This window comes from Pempheris klunzingeri, chromosome 11 (genome assembly GCF_042242105.1).
Source record: "Pempheris klunzingeri isolate RE-2024b chromosome 11, fPemKlu1.hap1, whole genome shotgun sequence".
Taxonomy (NCBI): Eukaryota; Metazoa; Chordata; class Actinopteri; order Acropomatiformes; family Pempheridae; genus Pempheris; species Pempheris klunzingeri.
In genome coordinates this window covers 11,445,926-11,468,960 of record NC_092022.1, presented here as the reverse complement: position 1 = coordinate 11,468,960, position 23,035 = coordinate 11,445,926, and the positions used below count along the sequence as shown (strand labels likewise).

Sequence of the window (23,035 nt, the reverse complement as noted above, 5' to 3'; positions counted from 1 at the left end):
AAACATACTATGTGTTAGAAACTGAACAGGCTATGAGAGCCAGAACAGAAGGTGGAGTAGGAGGTACTTACCCTGCCTTCCCCCCAGCCTCCATTTGGTTGGCGAGTGTCACATCGTTGGACCAGACGTCGAACTGCCACTTGCGCAGGCCCAGCACCCCGCAGTGAACGCGCCCGCTGTGGATACCCACCCGCATGTTCACATTAACGCCCGTCACCTCTCTCACCAGCCTGCAGATGTACACACGCACAAACTTTTGTCAAAAAACTAGTGTCACCTTCAGCTTCACAGCGTCTCCTCTGCACCCCATGCAGAAAATCAAAGCAAGAAATCGTAACCTTCACTGGAGCATTACTATGTGACTGTAATTATGTGTGTTCTTGATTTGAGATTGTGGATGTTTCTGTGCATTTGTGTGTGTTTGACTCACGAGATGGCCTCAATCATGTCTACTCCCATCTCCACACAGCAGTGGGCGTGGTCTGCCCGGGGCTCAGGCAGCCCTGACACACAGTAGTAACAGTCCCCAAGGATTTTAATACGCAGGCAGTGGTTTTCCTGTACAGCAAGGACACACACACACGCACACACACATGTAAAATATTAGGCCCTCAATTACAGCTAATACACAGCATGCTCATGTCAAATATAGAGCCTTTTATGCATAATTTAAATGACTCATCAGTCTCAGTATAGTGTAATTGATGTCTTATACAATGCTTAAGTAACACCCCCTCCCAACAAGCACATCATGTTGGCTTTGTCATACTAACAGTGAAGGCCACAGACTGTACGGTTACATAAGCAACAGTGGTTCAAAGTTCTGCTGTGAGAATGGTGGCGGCAGGTTGTCAGGGCTCACCGAGGCCAGCTTGTCAAAGCGAGCGAACAGCTCGTTCAGCGTCATGACCAGCTCCTGGGCCGTGCACTGAGACGCCAGGCTGGTGAAGCCCTCGATGTCTGCAAACAGTATGCTGCAGGAGAGGTGATGGCGGTGGCGAGGGAGAGGGTGAGCGTTACCGAAACAGACAGAGAGGAAAAGAAAGACAAAGGACACAGAAAATGAGATCAATCAATAAAGTATAGAGTTAGTTAGCATGGTCTAGCGCCTCCCTCCCTCCTCACTGTCCAGCTGCCATGCGAGCAGGGGAGGGAGAGAGGCAGACATTTGTTCAGCTCTGGCTCCCATCATCTAGGCCAATGTAGGTCACCTCCTCCAGCCCGTGCCTCTGAGAACACCACCCCCCGTCCCCCTGTCTGCATGCCTTTCATTGCTAACTTTTGATAGTAATGAAAGGCCAGGATAAACAACACCACTGACATTCTTAGTTCCAGCTGAAGGTGACAGATGGCGCTGTTGGTCCCGTAAGGTCATCCACTGGGGGAGAGCTGGCCTTTAATTACAGAAGTCCAGAGCCTGTCTGCATCTCCCACCCATAGCTCACAGCTCTGAGCCATGATGCAATAGATTATCTTAAAAGGGTCAGTTCTAATAAAATTACTAATTTTACAAATGTTCTCACTTATGCTTAGTGGTAACTAGCCATGCAGCAGATGTAGTTATTTTCATGCAGTTTTTTGTTATATTTTCCTTAAGCTTCGAGGTTTATCAGTTTATGGTGTCACTGTGTGTGTGCTGTCATTTGGAACTGCTTTCTACTGTAAAAATAGTCCTAACAAAGACTGACAGGATTATCTGTGGAGTGACCCGTAAATTGTTTCTGGAGAAAGATGTTGCTGAAGAATTTTAAAATGTCATTTTTTGCAGTTTTGCAAGCCTCACAGACAAGCTATTATCCCCATTGTATTGAGTGGCAGCAAAAGACAAAAGAAAAGACTGGGCAAACGAAACCAAAACTTCCTGTATGGCTAGATATTACTAGGAGTAAGTGATAAAAATATATTTTTCTGTAGTTTGTGTGAACTGTGCCTTTGAAGGCCCAATCAGTATTTACATACTACTTAAATTACAGGTATAGTTGCACTAATACATAATACATAGATATGCATTTTGAGGGTCTATGGGCTGACATCAAATCAACAAGAACAGACAAACATCAATGATGAAAACATGCCTTCAACAGGATCACAAAACATTGATGTTTTGTGATCTTAATGTAGTCGTTGATTTAGATGTAGTTGTTGTCTGGTGTTAAGTGTTTTTACAAAATGACCTGTGCATCAGTTTGGGACAAAGACAGCAGATAATGGATTGTTCCTGTAAGTTTCCACTGTGGTACATTATTCTACCTACAGATTATTCCACTAAGTGCATCACCTGCACCTATTTGGGTCACCTCTGACAGGAGATTGCTGTTGCAATTCCATTTCATTGTCCTCTACCACCATTGCCATCACAACCAACCACAACGGTAGACTAATGGACAGAGAGTTTTAATCACCTGTTAGTACTGAGTTATTCCCACTCGGGAGGTGAAATCCAGGGGTGAGGGCTGAGACAGGGGGCCAGCAAACTTGAGCCCTGCCTCCTACCATTTGCTACAGAAAGCACAGCAGTGTGCCTAAGTCAATATCGTTACTGCAGCCGGTGCTGTCAGTGTCAATAAACAACAACATGCATAATACATGCTGTCAGGGAAATAGCTGTTGGAGTGACTCTGTAACTGACACATCAGTCAGCAGAGTGAGGTCAAAGCCACTGGTGCTAGCTGTGATGGCAAAGTAGACAAGCTCTCCGACATCGTCCTGAGTGTGTGTGGAAGCGTGCGTGTGTGTGTGTGTGTATTTGTCTGTATTTACCTAACATTGTCGTGTTTTTGGATGTAGATCTTGTGGAACATCATATCTTCCTTCTTGGCATTGATATCAGCCTTCATCTCCATGGCAACGTGCCTTGGCAGCACTGACAGCAGTAGGCGCTCCTGAGAGAGAAAGAGAGAGAGAGAGAGAGAGAGAGAGAGAGAGAGAGAGAGGGAGAGAGAGAGGGAGAGTGGGAGAGAGAGAAAAAGAGAGAGAAATTAAAAAAAGACAGAGAGTGACGGAGCCCATTCATTTTCATCAGTTTCTACTGTTAAGAATGCTCAATGAGTCACCGTGCCTTGTTGGCATCTGCGTGGGAATGTGTTAGTCAAATAAAGAGGAGTGGAGATACGTGCTATATTTCAGAACATATTGTTGAAAAAAATTAGACTGGAAAATGGAGACACCCATTTGTTGCTCTTTTGCATTTGTGTTTAGATTACCTACAGGACGTGGGCAGCGCTGCCTCCCTCAATTATTTGTGTAAGCATGCGTGTGTGTGTGTGTGTGTGTAGGTGTGTGCACATGTGTACCTGCTGCTGGTTTTCCCTCTGCAGGTGCAGTCTGGCCTGGATATATCCTCTCGTCTCCTGGAAGGCTTGTCTCTGGGAGACCTCAGCAGGGTAGTGGGTACAGATCCCAATCATGTTAGTGCACAGGAAGATCAGCACGTTGGCACTGATCTGCAAACACACGTGCAAACATGACAGAGAGTGTGACAAGGAAAATAACAATAAACATGACAATTCCACCAAGAATGCACATGTAACATCACGCAAATACAGCAAACTCTGCCTGACCTGGGAGAGGTCAAATAACAAAATTGATAACACTCTGTGTCATAGGATTTACTGGAAGAGGAAAAATTCCTGAAACGTCTGAGGAGCCATTAGAAGTGATCTGGTTAGAGACGATGAGCGTGGCCTTGTAGTCACTCTGTAAGAGGACATCCTCCTCACGTCGTGCTCTGAACGGCAGCTAGGAAGCCAAGAGGGTTCACCGTGATGCATGACTGGTGACACGTGAAGACTGTGTCACTCCTGTCTTTGCTCTGCTTGAGCTGAAATGTATGGAATTCATCGGAAAGGGAAACAAGGTGGATTCATTTGGCATGTAAAAATATAACTAGACGATATGAACATGCAAAACAGCCTTTTTTTTACAGCAGCGTAAACCGGCAGGATAGAGACATGTTTGTGCGACTTGTGATGTATTTGAATGTGCAGCTTTAAAGACACAGAAGCAGACGTTAATGTAACTTTTTTGTGTGTACCCAGTGCAGTGAGGTATGTCGGTTGAACAATGAGGCTCTAAGAATGCAGAGGCACAAACTGTAGAACAGCATTATCTGTGGCTTGAGTAAATGAAGTTCAGATATAGTGTACAGTTAGCTTTGTGGGGTCATAGACCTTAAAAGCATTCCCCTGCGCTGCTCCAGCCGCATTCTGTGTGTGCCTGTGTGTTTTTGGATACGCGTGGTGAGCCAGTGGGTAAGTGTGTTAGTGATTTCCCTCCTCGCTCGTCCACAGCCAAGACTGAACACCAGAAATGGAGCCTTGAGCTCTGGACTTCCCCTCTGCTCAGAAACACACAGGCATATGCACAACAACACACACATCCTCTCCATGCTCAGACACACACTCCAGCCTGGGAAAGTCACTTGACCTATGACCAGAGCACAGAGTGTTTCCTCTGAAGATGATATCATCAATAATGAGAAAAAGACATGCAGGCCTGGTACAGACACAAAGGCTGAGTTTCAATCAACCTTAGTAGTAACATTACTGAACTGGAGGACGTGAAAAAATCTAATCAACAGTACCAGTATTTCTGAGCCATGGCTGGTATGTTGCCAAACCAGTGTGTGTTTGTGTGCATGTTTGTAATGTGTGTTTATGAGAAGAGAGATGGAGAACTGGAGATAGCGGATCATTATCTGTACACATGTATACGCTGCATATTTTCATGAATATGTGTGTGTGTGTGTTCTCTTCAAATGAAATTAGGAGGTTCACTACTACTAACTTAGTATCCCCAAATTGATCAAAACTCCCCACAAAAATAGAGTAAAACACGGTCTCAAACTTGTGGAGGGATGATTTCTACCACAGTCTTGAGATGACGTTTACACTGTATACACAAGAACTCGCCCTTTGTTGTCACAACAAGACGGAGACAATCTAACAACCTGTGCCTGAAGAAGAGCACCATTACCGCAGGACAGTGGCGGTTGGTGGTGACTTCCTATTCTATCTGAAAACAAATGGCCAAACTAGATTAGAAGCACAGGAGTAAGCAAAAAAGAAACACACTGATAGTTCGCAGGTGCAGAAGCAAACATGCTTTTGATGTATTGGATAAAAACCACTCCCTGATGTAGCTGATGCAGGCAGAGAGCAACAACATTATTCAAGAACTAACAACTAACAGAGCATCCAAAATGTATCCTCATTTTTATTTCTGTGGGTTATTGATGCAGCCGGGTACCATCAAACAGGTTTTCAGGAGAGAAGCACTTTTTCCTGATCTCCTTGATGCAGGATGACAGAGAATGAGCGATGCCAACTGTCAGTCAACTTCCAAAGATTCAGATCAAAGCTGTCAAGAGGTGTGAGACGCCTCATCATCAGGCTACTGAAGATCAGCCGTGAGCACCTACGAATAACATCTACTCTTGTACTTCACATGACCGCCTGAGCAATTGTTCCCTAAGTGCAACATTGAATTTGTGCCGCACCGTCGCTCAATTAGTGATTAGCCCGTTGTGTTCATAAATCATTGACCGGCCAGGGCTTCGTGATAAGCCCTGCATCGTAATGTTATAGACCACCAATAGAGGCCTGACACTCAAGTCTTGAAGCGCTCAGATATAACCTGATTGCATTAATCCCAAACAGATGGTTCCGAACAGAGTGAGCCAGATAACTAAGTTAAGTGGCCTGTCTGAGATACAGGGCCACCTGCAGTTCCCAGGACCATGTTTCTCAGCAATGCACTCAATTTACATTCAGCCAATTCCGCTTCCCATGTGAGCGCACTCAGATTTCAATCCAAAACACATTCCAATCAAATTGATTGGCAACAAACATGGAGCATGCTAAAACACTGTTTAAGAGATCCCACATTCAGGATTTTGTTTATCTTAGTTGAACAAGTAAAGCGCATAGTAGTGCGGCAATAGCACGGATGCACATTTGTTTGCAAATCTGAGGCAAATGCAAGTGCAGCATCTATCTAGACCTTGCACGAGCACAAAGACATCAGCAGGTACGGCGCATTCAAGTTGAGCTGCAACTGCATTTGACTGACTTCATCTCAAATGATAGCTCAACACAACAGCCTGATAGCTCTGAATAAGTGTGGGAATACATGATGAACAAAGCTAGCGTTAATGTCACGTTATGCTTAGTCACCACACTGTCTGCAGATTAGAGGCAGAAGCATTTGCAGAGGCTTTTGAATAAATCTTGTGTGTGAGCTATGCGTGCGTGTGTATGTCTGACTGGCAGCTCTTTGATCTTGAAGTTTGTTGTGTCTGTTGCTGCACTTATGTCACCCAGGCATGTAAATCTAGCACAGACCCACAGCCGCTCTGACACTACCCTCTACCAAAAAGTGATTTGGTGTAAAGAGTGCAGAGGAGGCTTCTCTTCATTAGCACAGTGCCACTCTCTTTCTAACCACTAAGCTAAGCTAAGCATCTTCCACTGATGTCTCCTGACCATTATTCCTGCAGACTTTTGGCTCTCAAAGACGAGCCTCACTCGACATTTACTTAAGCAGGAACCTCTTGGCGGTGAACTTAAAAGGAGTCCAAACATTGGCTTATAAGGTGTGGCTCCCGGCAAGGTGCTTTATAAAGTAAGGCAGACGGAAAACATGCTAAAGAACGAATAAAGGAGGGGGATAGAAAAGACTTTTGCTTGGCAAACACACATCAAACCCGTTCTGTCTTTAATAATATCTCACAGGACACTCATTAAGAGAAAAACTTGGGCCACAGCTGATGTGTTGTACAGATGAATGAGGGATGTTTCCATGGCCTGCTGCACCGTGGTGACGGTACAAGTATCTCCAACGACGGCAACTGTAGACACGCTGTCTGTAAGCAGAGCTGAGGTGGTCACATGCTGACGAATTTATAATACAAATTAGATAATACATAATACAGTGAGAGGAGGTAAACTAAGAACCGATAACTAAAGATGCAGGCACTGTCCGTGTAATAAATGTTTGGATTTATCCAGGAGTATCTGAAAAGGCCTGCAATGAAAGATGAGTTCAGATATCCCATCAACCCTGAGCTCCACTAAAGCCAAAGTTTAAATTTAAAAAGGCCAGAATGCTACATCTCATGAGTCAACACATAGGCCCTGGGGACAGTGACTGCTGTCGACATGGGGGACACTCTCTAGCACATGACCTTTGATAGGCATCTGGAGTTTTTAAAATGTCTTACAGAGATGAACGTCAAAGCCCTGTCACACACTGCTGATCATAGCCTGAGAAGATAACATGTGGTACCAGAGTGGTGAAAATAGACAATACTATGAGACAGGGCTGCACTAGCCCTGATCTAATCTGGGTTACTAGAATGTGTAATGACTGACATAAGAAAGAGGCCATTCCTTATAAAGATAAATGTTGCAGAAGGGTGGGGATGCCTGTCTTTGCCATCTTGGGTCCCTGCCATCTGAAATCAGAGCTCTGTTTTCTTCATGGCTTGGGCCAAACCAAAATTGGTCTCAGGCGACCAGAGAGGCCACCGAGTAATCTTTGTTAAGCACTGAAGCAAATTCCATGAAGCTAAATAGAGCTGGACCCAGGCCGCACATCTGTCTGGAAATCAGTTCCTGAATTAATACTTGCACATAAACGCTGTCCAAACTTGACGAAAATCTCCCAGCGATCCTGGAATTACTGACTAAAACAAATAGCAGCCACCAGCTAAAACTACCCACTCCATTTTTCTAATTTGACCAACAAATTTTTCCTCAAATCAAAAGATTTTAATGCTTATTTATCCTTCTACTTCAATATGTCGACCTTCAGTCTTGACTGATTTGATACAATTCAACAGTTCCAATAAGGAAAATGTGCATCTGACTGGCCCTGGTTTTACCACATTTCTTCTGACACCGTATCTGTATGTACCTGAGAACAGTAACAGAGGCCTTATTGGCTTCACAGATTGACAGTGAATACAGGGAAACAACTTCTCGTGAAACTGTACACAGTTATAACAGATTTTAGGTTGCTGTCATTTGAGAGCCTTGGATGAGGCCGCTCCCTAAAACAAAGCAGGAGGATCACACGAGCCCACATTTTAGCAGTCTTCTTACTTTCTTGTGGCTCGCTTCACTTGGCTGAATTATATCATGTAGCATCCTGGGTGTAGGTCTGCTCTGGGACATTTAACATTTGTCCCTCTTCCCTCTCTTTCCCACATTTCCTGTCTCTTTGAACCAGAGAGAGAACCACAAAATAATCCCACATTAAATGCAACCTCAGGTTTTCAAGGATTATATGTACTTTGCCTGACCTATTGCTGTTACTTCAACAACTGTCCATTCAAATTCTAACTTTGGAGACGATAACTGAGAGAATATATGGCATTTTCCCATGAAAGGAAAACACTATTGGTAAGCAGAATAGTTGCGGATTAATAACCAATTCTAATAGATTGCTCAACTAATTGTTTCAGCTCTATTCTAATAGAGTCATGTCCATTTTTGTTTACTTTCCTTGTGTGTACATTCTGTTTTTGGCCATAGATCTGGTTTCTATATTTCATTGTTGTTATTATCATCAGTTTTAATTGATGGTGAGTGCAGAGTCTGTTTGTCAGCGGTCTTGGCTGCTCAGTGGTCAGGGGTCAGTCTTTTGCTGGACAGACAGTCGAGGGGGAGGAGGGGGAGAAGTGGGCAGGGCTGGACACAGCATTCTCCTCCCAGCTGTGTCCTCGCTAACCCTTCACTTCCTGCCCATTTACACCCTCGCAGGCACAGCTGCAATTACAGCACGGCGGCTGCAAGAACACAAGATTTGGTTAATGAGCCTAACAAACTAACCAGCCAACCAGCCCCATTCACTCCTGTGCTGGCTTGTCTCTCTGATTTGAACTGTGTGAGGGAGTCCAGACCTTGAACTGTATAACTGTGAGCTAAACATCCAGGAATTCCCATTTCAGCTGCTATTGCCTCCAACTCCTTTTAAGCACAATGTGCAACACGAACCCAAGGCCACCATTTCACTTTGACAGTGGTCGGTGTAACACAAATGAATGAACAAACGATGAGTCCCAAATGGGAAAATGTCTGCGTGTGACTAGTACAACTTTTTTTTTCCTTTTAGCCACAATGTCTTTAAATAGTTACAACCATAATAAAGAGAGGGGGAAATAAACTACATTAAATGAGAAAGTGTGTGTGGTTCAAATGCAGGGGTTTAGCTTCACTGTCACAGTTATAGAAGCTGACTTTCACTACAGAGTTTTAATCACTGCCCTTCCCTGTTCAAACTCTTCAACCATACACAATATTGACTTTTACCACAAAGCATACAGATCAATACTGGTACAAGAACAACAGGTTATAGTTTAAACAGCAGATACACAAAAGCAGTTTGGAAACTGCGTCAACTAAAGTTTTGACTTGGTCTTCCATGAGTTGCTCAGTCACAGATGAGCTGATACTGATACTGATACCCATGCATGTAACACATCCCCCTCACAGGCCAACTTCAGGAAACGTCACATGTAACATGTTTGTGAAGCCTGATACATTAGCAGAGGAGAATAAAAGCACGGGTGTTGCGTTTCAACGCGTGGTTTGAAAACTACAAGCTGAACTGCTAATGTATATGTCCTAGTGTTCTGATCTTTTATCTATGATGTCCTAATTATCTTTAAGGCTATAGATAAAAAAACAAAAACTTGGAAATGTGATTCACACATATTCAATGTTAAAGAAACTCTTCCTTACAACTTGGCGGTGCTCGTGATATTTGATCCCAACGATTTAGGAAAGGAAAGGATTTTATTTTTTATGTCTTAGGAGGGAGCAGAATACACGAAGCCACAAAACGACATGCTATTTGAGCTTTCTGTTACAGGACTGGTCCTTTCAGATCCTGTGAAGGCACAACACAGTGTAACTGGACACAGAATGTGCAACTTCCTTTGGATTAACTCTGAATGTGTGAAATTACATCATGGGACTGGGGTCTTGTTATTGTGTCTGACATCATTCACTGAAAATGTGAAAAAGACATGCTGTGAGACGCCGAGGCTCCGTGCTTTAAATTTTTACGACTAACAGCAAAAACTGTCTTCACTGACAAAATCATGAGGGTGATCTGCTTTTTAATTCACCAAGCTGGTCAGGTTGAGCAGCTAGAAGAGGGTTTTTCATAGTGGTGTACATTTCAATAGCAGAACTGTGTTTAGCGAACATGTTTGTTAATTACAGCTTCACTCCAGTAAAGCATTCACACCTCGGTCCAACATATGTTGTGGCTGCTTTAACATTGTAATTGTAACTGAGATAGTGGGATAACAAGAGAGTTGGCTGGTGTGATGATGACCCTTTACAGAGAGCCTGTCACCGGCACTGGGACGGGGGGCACTACCCTCAGCAGGACTCAGAGTACAACTTCCCTTAAAAGCCTAGGGGCTTGCATGCCACACAGATCAACATTTAACACCGCTAATGGATTCCTAATATATATCTCTTGGCTGTCAGCCATGGAAGTTCAGCCTTAACTCCCTGTATTTACTTTTGATGAGAGCCAAGTTGTTAGTAAACCATGAGCTGTTATTAGAAGCCTGCACTTCCTCATCCCTGCCTCACACAGCTATTATTAGCCCTGCTATTATTTGCCTTATCATTGATTGTATTTTAAGAGCAATATTTCGCTTATCGCTAATCCTAATTGCTCCCACCCATGGTGGTGGAAGTTATCCTGGTTTGTATCATCGCCTCTGGTTGTAATACAATAAGTGGATGAGTCACAAGCTCTCTCCCTCTCTGAGAGGCGGCAGGGTTGGGAGTAAAGGGGGATCTATTATTTGAGCCAGTGCATTGTTTGGCACCCACAGTACCTGATGATGGGTTCTCACCGTTTGATAGCAGCCAAATGAGCTGCTCTGATCCGCAGACAGACACAGATCACACACTCCACTTCTCATGGCCTGTGTGTGCATGCGTGTGTACATAACATGTGTACACTGGACACCAGATTCGCTCAACATAAGTAGGGCTGGGTATCAAACTTCAGCACTTACTGAGTGCTGACCAACATGTGTCTGTAGAATCAAGTATCGAAGAGTGTCAAGTATTAAGTAGTGACATAGAATGTTTGCTTCTTTTTTTTTGTCACATATGTCCCGATCTAAATCAGGAAATCGCAAATCATTCCTTGTTATTTAATCTAATACAGCTACTTTTAGTTTTTATTCCTCAAACAAAAACATTAGCAAGTAGCTTTGGTATCATTATTGAAACCCAGTTATCACATGGAAAAACATTTTAACAACACTTACCCCAAAAGTAAGACACTGTGAGCTCTGATACAGTCGACTGAAAATTAAAATATATACTGTGTGTTCAGACAGATACTTGATACATATAGGAACATTTTCTTTTAGTTTCAATATCTCTCATTCTACAGTAGGCTCCATGTGAGTATCCGACACAGCTCTTGTCATTCTTTCCAAGCAAATGTCATAAATAATTGCATAAAGGTTAAGGTAGCCTGCCTGTGTGGTTGCTGTCAGGTTTTTCTTACATAACCCCGATGTTCTGGCCTAAATGCATTATGCACATCTCGGTCATGCCTATGACATTTCATTGATTGGTATCTTTTTCACCAGTGTTAAGCAGGAGGATCAGTATGTTTCCACTAGTCCCACATTCGTTGACCCCACAACAATCTGCCAAGGGAACAGGTTTTTCCTCTAGTGCCAGACCAGCACACAATAACAAAAGCACAGACTAGATGTGCCTTGGAGACTTCACTGTCTTCTTGACCTGCCTGTCAATAGCTCTTCCATTTGGGATTTGGTTATCCAAATATATCCCACTGCACACAAAAGAACAACTTCTGTTTAGTTCCTTGTTAAGCCATGTATGACATCTTGCACGCCGGCTGCTTATAAATTCTTAGAACTAAACAATGGCTCGGTAAGTCATATAATCCCCCTTCAGACATATGGGCGTATGAATCTACAGCTGTTCATACTTAAGTTATGGAAATACACATATCAAAGCAAAAGTTCTCAGCATGGCGCCGAATGCCAATTATGTCAAAATTGTTGTTGCCTCATCTCCCCAAAAGAGAGAGTGACATAACAAAAACACGACGGACAGGTGGTCTCTCACAGGGAAGCACTATGAGGGCCAAATGAATCTGTTTTGGACCATGTGATGTGCATTTGTGAGAGCATCTTTCTGTGTGTGTGTGTGTGTGTGTGTGTGTGTGTGTGTGTGTGTGTGTGTGTGTGTGTGTGTGTGTGCACTGACTCGTACGTATCTGACTTCCAGCCACAGTCTGAGTGCTTGGCGCCACGAGGTGAAATCATAACTCAGGTGACTGGACAAAAGTAGACCAGTGCAAGGGGGCATTTTCTAATGAGGACTCTTTTTAAATGCAGGGTTTGGGTGAATCTCTTAAGTCACACTCTACTTCCCAGCCAACATGATGGGAATGGGGTGGGTGATAAAAAGTGAGATACTGATAATCTGAGGATCATCCATTAGGATTATGCTAACACTAAAGGCTTCAAACAAAACCTCATGAAGCAACTGGAACGCAGACTGCTCTGTCTGATGGATGCATGTGCTGGAGCGAGGATTCAACTGTAGGACATTCAATGCTGCAAAGGGGCAGAAACGCCAGAAACACCCAACACCACAACGAACACTGACGTCATGGACAGAATAATAATTTCGTAGCTTCCTCAAATCAAAAGGTTGCTGGTAATCAGCCAACTGTCACAATTTGGACTAAAACAGCTTCCACGGCAGCTGTCAGAGCAGCCTGCAGCAAACTTTTTAAACCAAATGCAGTTAAAGGGATGAAGCGTGCAAAATCCCAGTAAGCAGAAATGAAGATGAGGAAATAATGAACTGACCCTTCTGTGGTTAAGTTGCAGCACTTGAGGGACCTCAACCTGACAAAACATTCATGCAGAGTTTCCAATAACTTGACTTCACAGACAGAATATGTCATCCACTGTATTAAATGAAAAAAAAGTTTTGATTTTGAGCATTGAAAGTGAAGACAGGTGATGTTGTTTGAACCTTTGCTGTAAAGGGGCAGATCTTTTGTGGTTTGGAGTGAGTCTCTTTTGGACATTTCTTAAAACAATTATTTTAGCTTTGACTTGCAACTTTTATGACTCTTCTGAAAACTATAATGTCCTGTAGCCTACTGTATATCACATTGTGCTCCTAGAAGAGATAATAGAAATGAACATACTGCACAAAATCTACAGCAGTTAAGGGCCATTCTGATCATAGAAGAACTGATAATTCCCTGTTAAACTATGCTCTTAAGTCTGTGCAAAACGGTGCCAAATAAATCTGAGTAAAAATGTGGATGTGTATTCAGTGTGGTAGCTAAAACTGAGAACACAACGGTCAGGACCACATTACAGCCCCCCTTACTGCCCCTCTAAGTCAAAATCTTTCTTTTGAACCAGAGGCCACTTGTAGGAATGAATGAACCCTTTTCCTGTATGATAGTGGAGACACTTCAAATGAAAAGCAGCAGTGAAACTTGCTTCTTCCTGAGAGCAGTTGTACCTTCATCTGTCTCTAGTTGTCTGAGGAGGCCCTTCAGAGCAGAGCGGTGAAACATGGAGATCTATGGTAACAATTCCCATGAGTAGCATGAGCTCAATCTCGGCCTGTTGTGAAATAAAAGGCCACTCCATCTGAGGGGTATTTTGTGAGAATGGAATTATGATTCAGAGAAAAAGAAGGAGAAAAGTGGAGGGAGAGAAAAGAGAGAAGAGACTGGCAGCTCTTTTAGAACAGAGTGCGTCAGCCGAGCATTATTTCACTCTCTCCATCCGTGGTCGTCCCCTTGTCACCACTATAACTTCCACAACCCCCCACTCACACCCCCTCTCTATGTTTCCCCTGCTTCATCGTGGAGGTCCCTCACAAAGATCCCTTTTGTCCTCACCATAATCGGTCTCACATCTTCTCAGCTCTGATCCTGCATGTACGTCTCCGCAGGGAAAATACAAATAAGGGAAAAACAAGGCCGGGACACAGAGAGGGCCGGAGGATGATGAGGTCCCAGAAGATGAAACCAGCTTTCCCAGATCAGGGAATCTGGCCATGTGACTCCAGGAGACACAGAGTTTGTGTGAGCTGACATGTGTGACACAGAGTGTGACAGACTGAATGGAGTCCTGTATTCATGCAACTGAGAGTAGCTTGAAGCCAGACTGAGTGACACCTGTTGAGACTGAGAGCTGACTAAATGACACACTGTGCTGCTCTGTTCTTGAAGGTGAAAACAAAGAATTCACCCTGAAGCCACCATGCTACTTTAAAAATGTATTGTTTTATACACACAAAAGAGTGTGACATGGTTGGTAACATGGTTAAACATCCCCAAGCAAACCTGATGTCCTTTCCTTCATCTCTATTAAAAGCCTATGAGCCCAAGAGAGAGACCAATCCTCTGGCCAAACAGTGCGAGGCCCATGTCCTATCATTGACTGCTCAGAGAAGTGGAACGTATTGTGTTGGGGGTCCAAGCCCTCAGGCAGGGCAGCAGTCCATCATCAGAAGACCAATGCAACCAACCAGGGCTGAAGTACATAAGGGCAACAGACCAATGTGCCTGTAGTCACCGTGTCTAGTCTGGGACATTGGCACTTAACACACAAGCTCACTGGACCAGTAGAGTTATGTCAATATTGCCTTATTCAGAGTGGCTGCACATTCATCTGGTTGCTTAATAGTGATGGTTGGTAGAGAAAACCAATAATACGTCTGCGTTAAAACCATGCCACCATGTTCAAACCATGCGTTTTTGGAGTAATTTTGTGCTGGGATTCACTGTCTTCAACCATCACCACTTCGTACAGGAAAACAATCATGTATTTAAGTTTGTGACATGATTATTTCCCCCAAGCCTCTGAAACAGCATGTAGGCCACCATGGGACAGCGAGATTCACCACTGACAACTGTACAATGAAATTCTTCTTACAGCGCACAGCTCTTTATGGCAGACTGACCTATGGCACCAATTAAATGCCGGAAAAACTGTGGGACACATACGTAGGATGAGACTAAAAAGGTGACTCTTATCACAGCCCTTTTTCATGGTCATAGCTGTTCTAATGGTGAAAGCACTGGTGTAACTAAATCGTTAAAGATGGCTCTGTTCTCTTCAGGTGACTTGTTTAGCGACGACAGTGTGACAGCGAGCCAGCATGCACAACACCAAGGAAGCAGCTAAATGAAAGCTAAATGAAACTTGGCCCTTATTAATTTTATCACTTAAACCTGTTCTTTTGCTACTATGATTCAAAATGTCTCTCATTTTGAATGGCCTGCTGTATCACTGAACATGGCTGGATAGTTAAGAAAACATATTCTAAAGGTTTGGTACTGAAATTATTAGTTGAAATACTAGGTCAACAGAAACATAATCTAAAAAAAATCTTTGAAATTGTCTGTCAAGGTAAAATACATAAAATCTGCTAGAAAGTGCTCTAAAATATCAGGGTTTGCTCTTTCTATCTTTCTCTCTTTATAATTCAAATGCTAATTCAAATAACATTTGGTTGAACAAAACAAGGATCTGAGAACTTGTGATGTTCATTTTTACTATTTTCTGACATATTACGGAAAAATGTAATAATGAACGAATCGTAAAAAAAAAAAAAGCTGGCAGATTAATTGTTAATGAAAATATTGGTTAGTTATGGCCATGCAAAAGGACATTCATCGTGAATAGATGCTGAATCCCTAAGTACAATTTAATAGTGCATCCATCTGATCTGAGAGTACATCTAATTAACACAAACACATTGACCATTATGAGAAAATCAATTAGGATTTGACAGCACATTCAAAAGGAATTAACAGACAAGACTAATGAGGAAATATCTTCAATGTGTTGGGAGTTAAAGACATTATATATGTCTAATTCTGCTTTTAATTTTTTCCACAGCCTCCAAGACGAAGTAGTAACCATTCTGTTTTCCATTGAATTCATTGCACAATCCGAGTATCCCACCCCACCCTAGTTCATTTTACTACAATAGCCTCCTTGTTTTAGGGAATTGCGGCTTGAATGGCACCATGCTACATTATCATGATATTCCTCCACAATACAGCTTAACGGGCTCATTCAACCCAGATGACCTTCCACAAACCCCAACAGAGTTGCCAATAGCTGCCCTACAGCACAAAACATAGGCTCATTAAAAATCTCATTTGAAAAGCTGCAGAGATCTACAGCACCATCTACTTTTAGTACGGCACCTTTGACATGGAAAAGTGGTTGAGGAGTCTCTACAATGTTTGTCCTATATTGATGGGAAGAGAAAGTAGGGCGTTTCCACTTGTGAATACAGTAACAACATTGTGCTCAATTGAATGGTGATAATAGTGGGCCCTGACTGACTAGCACAAGTCTGAGAAACGTGTCTTGTTTCCTCATGAATGCAAATGGTCACTGTGATTTTCAGAGATGGTTGTGTATTTAGCAGCAAACATGTAAAGAATCAAATTTCACAAACAGAGAATTTTTAATCATCTCAAAGTGTGAATATAGTGACTGTCACTACAACTATTAGAGGATAGATTCCCCCTCCCCATTTTTCATCCAATCTGTTTTTAATACTCAAATGCCCAAATGTACAATAAAAGAGTTGTGTTAGAGAGTTCAAAAACACATTGTGAAGTTCAGCCACAAACTGATAAAAGGCTTCAGCCGTCCGAGTTGGACAAGCCCAGTGGGTATCTTCCAAAGTTATGGTCTTTTTAGTGTGAGATTGTGTATTTTCGCCCAAAGCAAACACTGTTTTTGCTCCCCCATCTGCTTTTACATTGAAATTGCTTAAAGTAGCAACAATTATGGACCGGAAGAACAATTACTGCAACTTTTACTGTACGTACTGTACACTATGCTGTACTGTACATGGACATGTGAGTATCTTATTTAGACTTGAAACGTTGTGAACGGATCTTTTATAAAACTGTTAATTGTATTTCTAAAAGCTACATTAGACTTAATTGCTTGTCTGAGATTTTGCCAACCCTTTTATAGCTCTTTATGTCTCTGGTTGTGTGAGACCACTGTGGACAATGCTGCAAATCAATTAGTAGAAACGCTTTACAGCAATTACGGATTCTTTGCATCAGTACCTTCATTTGTCAGATTTTTAATGTCATCTTCATATATTAATTTATTTGTAAACTGAATTTCCATAGAATATCATTATTAGGGCTCGAACTAATAATAATTTTCATCATCAATTAATGTGCAGATTATTTTCTCGATTAACAGATCATCGGTTTTCTTTATAAAATGTTAGAAATTTGTATAAAATGGCCATCACAGGACATCTTTAAATTTCTTGTTTTGTCTGACCGACAGCCTAAACCCCAAAGAGAATTCACAAACAGAAGAAAATAGACAAAATAGTCACATTTAAACTAATACCTGCAAAAACTTGCTTGAAATGTGACTGAAAAAAACTCTCTGAATTTCAGAGAATATAATCTTAAATGTATCATGATGGAATGATATATATATGATATATATGGCCCACACCAGAGTAACAGATATCAGTGAATATCTTCCTCCATCATATATACAGACCTGATTCATTGTTCTGTGTTGTTCCTGCTATCACTTACCTGTTTGAAAATGAACTTGTACTCTTGATTGAGCTGCCAGGCGGTCACTATGTGTATGGTGGACAGCACGGCTCCACTAACCACAGCAGCTCTCATTCTGACCGGCAGCAGCGTGTAGATAATGTAGATGAAGAAGACCGTCCACCAGATGCCCTCTGAGGCACTGGGTGGGTGCACCATGTGCACCCCATAAACCTGCACTACAATCAGCACCCCGATCACCAGGTAGCTCACGATCCACATGTAGTCCTGGTGGAAGCCGTTGCGATTGCACACCACCATCATGGCCAGGAAGAGAGCCATGGCCACAGAGAGTACTGAGACGTAGTGCACGATGGGAATTCTGTAGATGCAGTGGAAGGCCAGCATGACCCCACACACCACAACCAGCACCCCCATCAGCATTGTCAGAGAGCTCTGGTTGAGCCTGAAGAAATAGCGCTGGTACAGACGCTCCAGCTTGGTGGACTGAAATTTCTTGGATTGGAAAACCCACACAACCCGCATCCAGCAGTCTGCTGCAGTCATCGTCTTGCAGCTGCCCTCTGCTAATTCCCCTAATTCCTCCTCCTTCCTGCCCTTCAGCTCACCATCTTCAAAGCCCAGGTCTACAGCCTTTAGACCCAGATCCCCGCCGCCCATCCTCTTTCCGTAGTGGTCCTCCTGCCAGCCGCAGCGCAAGCCAAAGCTGCCCCCACTGGTGCCCGCTCCGCAATGGTAATGCTGAGGGGCCGCATTAGGAAGCTCTAGCTCCTCAGGGTCCCTCAGGCAGCTCATGTAGTGTGGATTGCACAGTGAAGAGCTGTCCTTCCTCTTTTTGCCATTGCGCTCTCCCCATGCTGTCTTTCGCTCATCCACTCTGCCTACGAAGAGGCCTCTGGCCCACGACATCCTAAACAAAAAACACAGGGACGTTAACAGAACATACAGCTAGACAAAAAAATTCACATAAAACAACACTGAAGTTAGAGCATTTAATCTAATTATCCTGCATGCAAAATGTGAATTTAAGATAATGGTATAGAGAAGAGAGGATCCTCTCACCTGTGTGGGCTTTATTAAGCGTAGCAACACTGCGCTCTTTGGCCAGGCCACTAGTTTATCCCAGCAAGCACACACCATGAGCTCTGACTGGCCAGAGACATCAGAGGTGTATCTGTGTTTGAGCCGCCCTTCTTTGTATAAACAGTCAGTGTGTCAGGCTTATACACCACCTAGTGCCCCTATAGACCACCTGTTGTCCTGTGAAAACACACAAACAACACACATGATGATGTTGAGCTAACTCTGCCTGAAGAAATACCACCTGGGGATCAAGATCATACTGGATACATAAGCATCAAGAACAACACATCTTTGCCATATTGCATCAGTTGTATTGTGTTTCTGTATGCGTGTGCATGTCCTCGTGTATGATTCCCTGGTAGAAAACTTGACAATCAATATCAGAGACAAGATATAATATTGGTAAATGGCTTGTCTGTTCCACTCCCTCATCACCTTCCCCCACCAGTCTGGACAGCATTTCCATGGTAATGATCTGCTGTTTTGTTTGCAAAACACTGGATTGAGACGGCGAAATCTCCTCCAATTATTGCTTCATGCAGCAAGTGCCACCGGTCAATTTTGTAATCAAACCGTAAAGTTAAACACGATCCCATTACAACAAACTCTCAACTGATTGCTGGAATTTTGAACATTTTTCATTGGGAGCTTTTAGAGGAGACTAACAACTGCTCATGGTGGATAGCACTCTGCTACGCTCTATCACTGCAATCTGCCCCAAACATCTTGAGTGGGCAGGGATGGGTGTGCTCTATTTGACAACAAAGGCCTACTGAGTGGGCACCATCAGAGATCAAGAGCTCTCCAGTCCAGATTAAATTGTCCATGCTTCCCCCATTAGCTTTGATGACTCACTATGGCTGGCTTCTGGCAGCACATGTCAAGGACACTGCTAACCTCTAAACTTAATAAGCAAATCTCTGCCAGGCTGACTGAGCTGAGACAAACAGCGGGAAGAACACACTGGAACTGCACACATGGCCGTGTTTACAACCAACAGCAGTTTGTAATGTGAGTTACTCAATAACGGCACAAAAAATCTAATTGAAAGAATGGTTTTAGATGCAGAGCATGTATGGATTGTGTAAATGTATATTTTTAAAGAGAGATAACACCCTTAGTGATGTTTCCTGCTTGGAAAACTCTTTCCTTAATAGCTATAATAAATTAAACTCCTTATAATAATAATCTAGTCATAACCAACTCTATCTAGGGTTTTATTACATTTCATACTAAGAGCTTCAATTTATCTTATAACCCACTGTGGGATAATGCAAATATGTGGCCAGCTCATCGAGTTTACAGGCCTCCTGCAGGAATAACCTTAGTCCTCGACTCACCTTTGATACATTTACGACAGGTCAGACAGCGGCATGCGGCTCTTGCATAATGCAATCTGCACATGCATCTGCCATAGATCATGAACATAATCTGTGCCACATATGGAGTCAGCTGCGGGCATTACAAATTAAGAAGATAGTTATGCTCTCACTAAAATGTCACTATATACGAAAATCTCGCTTCTTTCCACATGGCTCTGACCAGCAGCCCGGCTGCCACAACTGCAAACACAGGCCTAATGGGGAAAAAAAAACAAAAAACAAAACATATTTAACAATTACACGTGTAGGCCCAGGCTGTTTGGATGCGGGCAGTCGGCCGAAGCGCATTACATAACAGGACGCTCCAAGTAGCCTACAGGGGAAGTCGACAGCTCTCCATGTTCAAATGAAGCCTCTTAAACAACACAACACATGGAGACACTGGGCAGCCCGAAGTCAGCCTGGAGTCTGTGGGCTGCAGAGGGAAAAGTGCAGCTCGACACACATCGCCGCCTTTTCCAACTTATCAGGAGTAAAACATTCCGTCGGGCAACTTCAGCCTTGGCACCGGATCTCCTGATATCGCAGGGATGTGCGGTCCAGGCTACACGCTGGGCCCGTCTCCCTCACTATAAACCCGTACGTCATTCTGTGTGGACTCCAAACAGGTCACTGGACGAGAGGAAATTGGTGAAGATGCTGCGGGCCACAATGCGACCAGCCGATCTGATCTCTTAATCGCTGCTTCGCGTTAATAAAGTGTGAATGAATCAGCCTGTGCCTGCATGAGGAGCAGCGCTTAGTGAGTACAGTCCTGCAGAACAGTTCAGGCTCCTCAACGCCGCCGCAATCACCACAGCAAAACACTGTAGTACAAGTCAGCTGTTGGCATTCCCCCCCCACCACCACCCCTCCACCCCTCCACCCCGTCTGCTGTATCCTCTTACTTCGTTTCAGCTTATCCAGCCTGCAACAAATTAACATTGTGCAAAGCAGTTGCCCAACACGGAAAGCTTAAGAGAGGCAGTGTACTTACCATTGGACATCCTCGTTTCCAGGAGTAACTGTGACACTGCAGTGGAGCTCCAGTTTAGCTTCAGTCTTCACGCATCCGCCGTCACACGCTTCAGATGCGGGTCTGTCCGTGTGGAAGGAAGGGTTTGGGTTCAGAGGGAAGCGAGGAGGAGGGGGGGGGAACTGCAGGACTGGCTGGACAAGCTTCGCTCCTCTGAGCCAGACCTACAGTGAATTCCCACCGCCTCGGCTCTCTCTCTCTCTCTCTCTCTCTCTCTCTCTCTCTCCCTCTCTCTCAAACACACACACACACACACACACACACGCTGCATTCCCATTCGTGAACAGAGGAGTCCCCCTAGAGGTGGTGAGAGTGTGTCTCCGCCTGCGTGTGTGTGTGTGTGTGTGTGTGTGTGTGTGTGTGATTTACAACTTTGCTGCAATGTTCTCCATCTGCTCTTTTACTTGTACTCCCACGTTCACATCAGCCAGCAGTGTCATACACACACTTTATGGCACCACACACGCAGATGAGAGGCGCAGGTTGCTCTATTTTAAGCGGCACAAGACAATATGAGACCCAAACAGTGGTGTCAGAGCACCGTCCCAGTCAGACAGGCTTTATAGCGCCACCCAGTGGAGAAGATTTATAATCACTGCCATGCTGGCTACGCTGAAACTACTCCCATGTTGTTTTTCCTCATTCACATTCATTTTAACAGTGAAGCAATGAAGAAAAACAGCATCAGCTTTAATGGCTGTTGGATCAGCTAGTAAACAGCCCATCACATGATTGAGTTTAATCTGTAAACCAGTAAGGCAACACTGGTGTTGACACAGACAAATCTGTTTACTTTTCTCCCTTTAAAACCACAACACGCCCTGGAAGATCCCAACGGGAACATTAAACATTAGGCTACAGTAAGTTACTCTGCATAGAAGATATCACCACAACTATACTATCACTATGAAGTCAATCATTTACTGTACTACTGTAATTAAAGCATAGGCCTACTGATTCTACTGATGATGTTCCCATGCAGGGAAATGAAAGTGTTCAAGCAACAGAAACACAAGAACGAGTATAGACAAGTAACTATAGAAAAACTTTTTCCAACTAAAATACTATCTACATCATAAAGCTATAAACAAAACTGAAATAAAAAGTTGGCCACCACACACTAAATAGACCAAAAAAATAAAATACAAATTTGAAGTAATATATGCAAACATTTAATTTAAGTGTGTTGGTGCTCAAAATACAGAAGTTTGCACCCTTAGCAGTAAAAGTGTTTTCACACAGTTGTAGTTAGTAGGTCTATGGTGAGTTATGCAGATGTTGAATTATAAGACTAAACACTTAGGACAATTAGTGCTAACAGTGGTTAGCGCTGCTGCCTCACAGCAAGAAGGTTACAGGCTGGAGTCCGCTGGCCAGCAGGTTTGTGGTGTGAACCTTGAATATTGAACCTTTCTGTGTGGAGTTTGCATGTTCTCCCTTTTCTTTATTTTTTATCATTTTCTACATTGTAGATGAATATTGAAGACATTAAAACTATGAGGGAACACATATGGAAAGTTAACAAAATAGTGTTCACACACGTATTTATGCTACTTCATGATAGCGATTGAGAAAATGCCAAGAGTGTGCAAAGCTGTCATCAAAGCAAAAGGCGGCTACTTCTTTTGAAGAATCTGAAATATAAAACATGTCCTGGTTTGTTTAACACTTTTTTTTGTTGATTACATAATTCGACATGTGTTCCTTCAGAGTTTTGGTGTCTTCAATATCAATCTACAGCACAGAAAATGAAAATGTACCAAAACCACTGAATGGGAAATAAGGAAATAAGTATTGCTCATTGACTAAACCAAAAGGTTTGAGGAAACACAGGATGTAGAAATGATCTGACTGTGTGTGTGTGTGTGCGCCTCATGAACAGACAGTTCCCACCACTCTCTCACCATTTATCTTGCATGAA

General features: G+C 43.2%; 1 protein-coding gene across 1 annotated transcript in view; it reads right to left on the bottom strand.

Moving 5' to 3' along the window:
- The window catches only part of LOC139209987 (adenylate cyclase type 6-like), a 30,201-nt gene extending 9,023 nt beyond the window's left edge, over positions 1-21,178 (bottom strand). Inside the window, exons 1-8 of the mRNA XM_070839927.1 lie at positions 21,076-21,178; positions 18,697-18,894; positions 17,653-18,544; positions 3,294-3,443; positions 2,761-2,882; positions 863-974; positions 431-558; positions 72-230 (exon numbers count right to left, since the gene is read on the bottom strand). Coding sequence (XP_070696028.1) covers positions 72-230; positions 431-558; positions 863-974; positions 2,761-2,882; positions 3,294-3,443; positions 17,653-18,543 — 1,562 coding nt within the window. The 5' untranslated portion in view covers position 18,544; positions 18,697-18,894; positions 21,076-21,178. The remainder of the gene's footprint in view (positions 1-71; positions 231-430; positions 559-862; positions 975-2,760; positions 2,883-3,293; positions 3,444-17,652; positions 18,545-18,696; positions 18,895-21,075) is intronic.
- Positions 21,179-23,035: the final 1,857 nt, after the last annotated feature.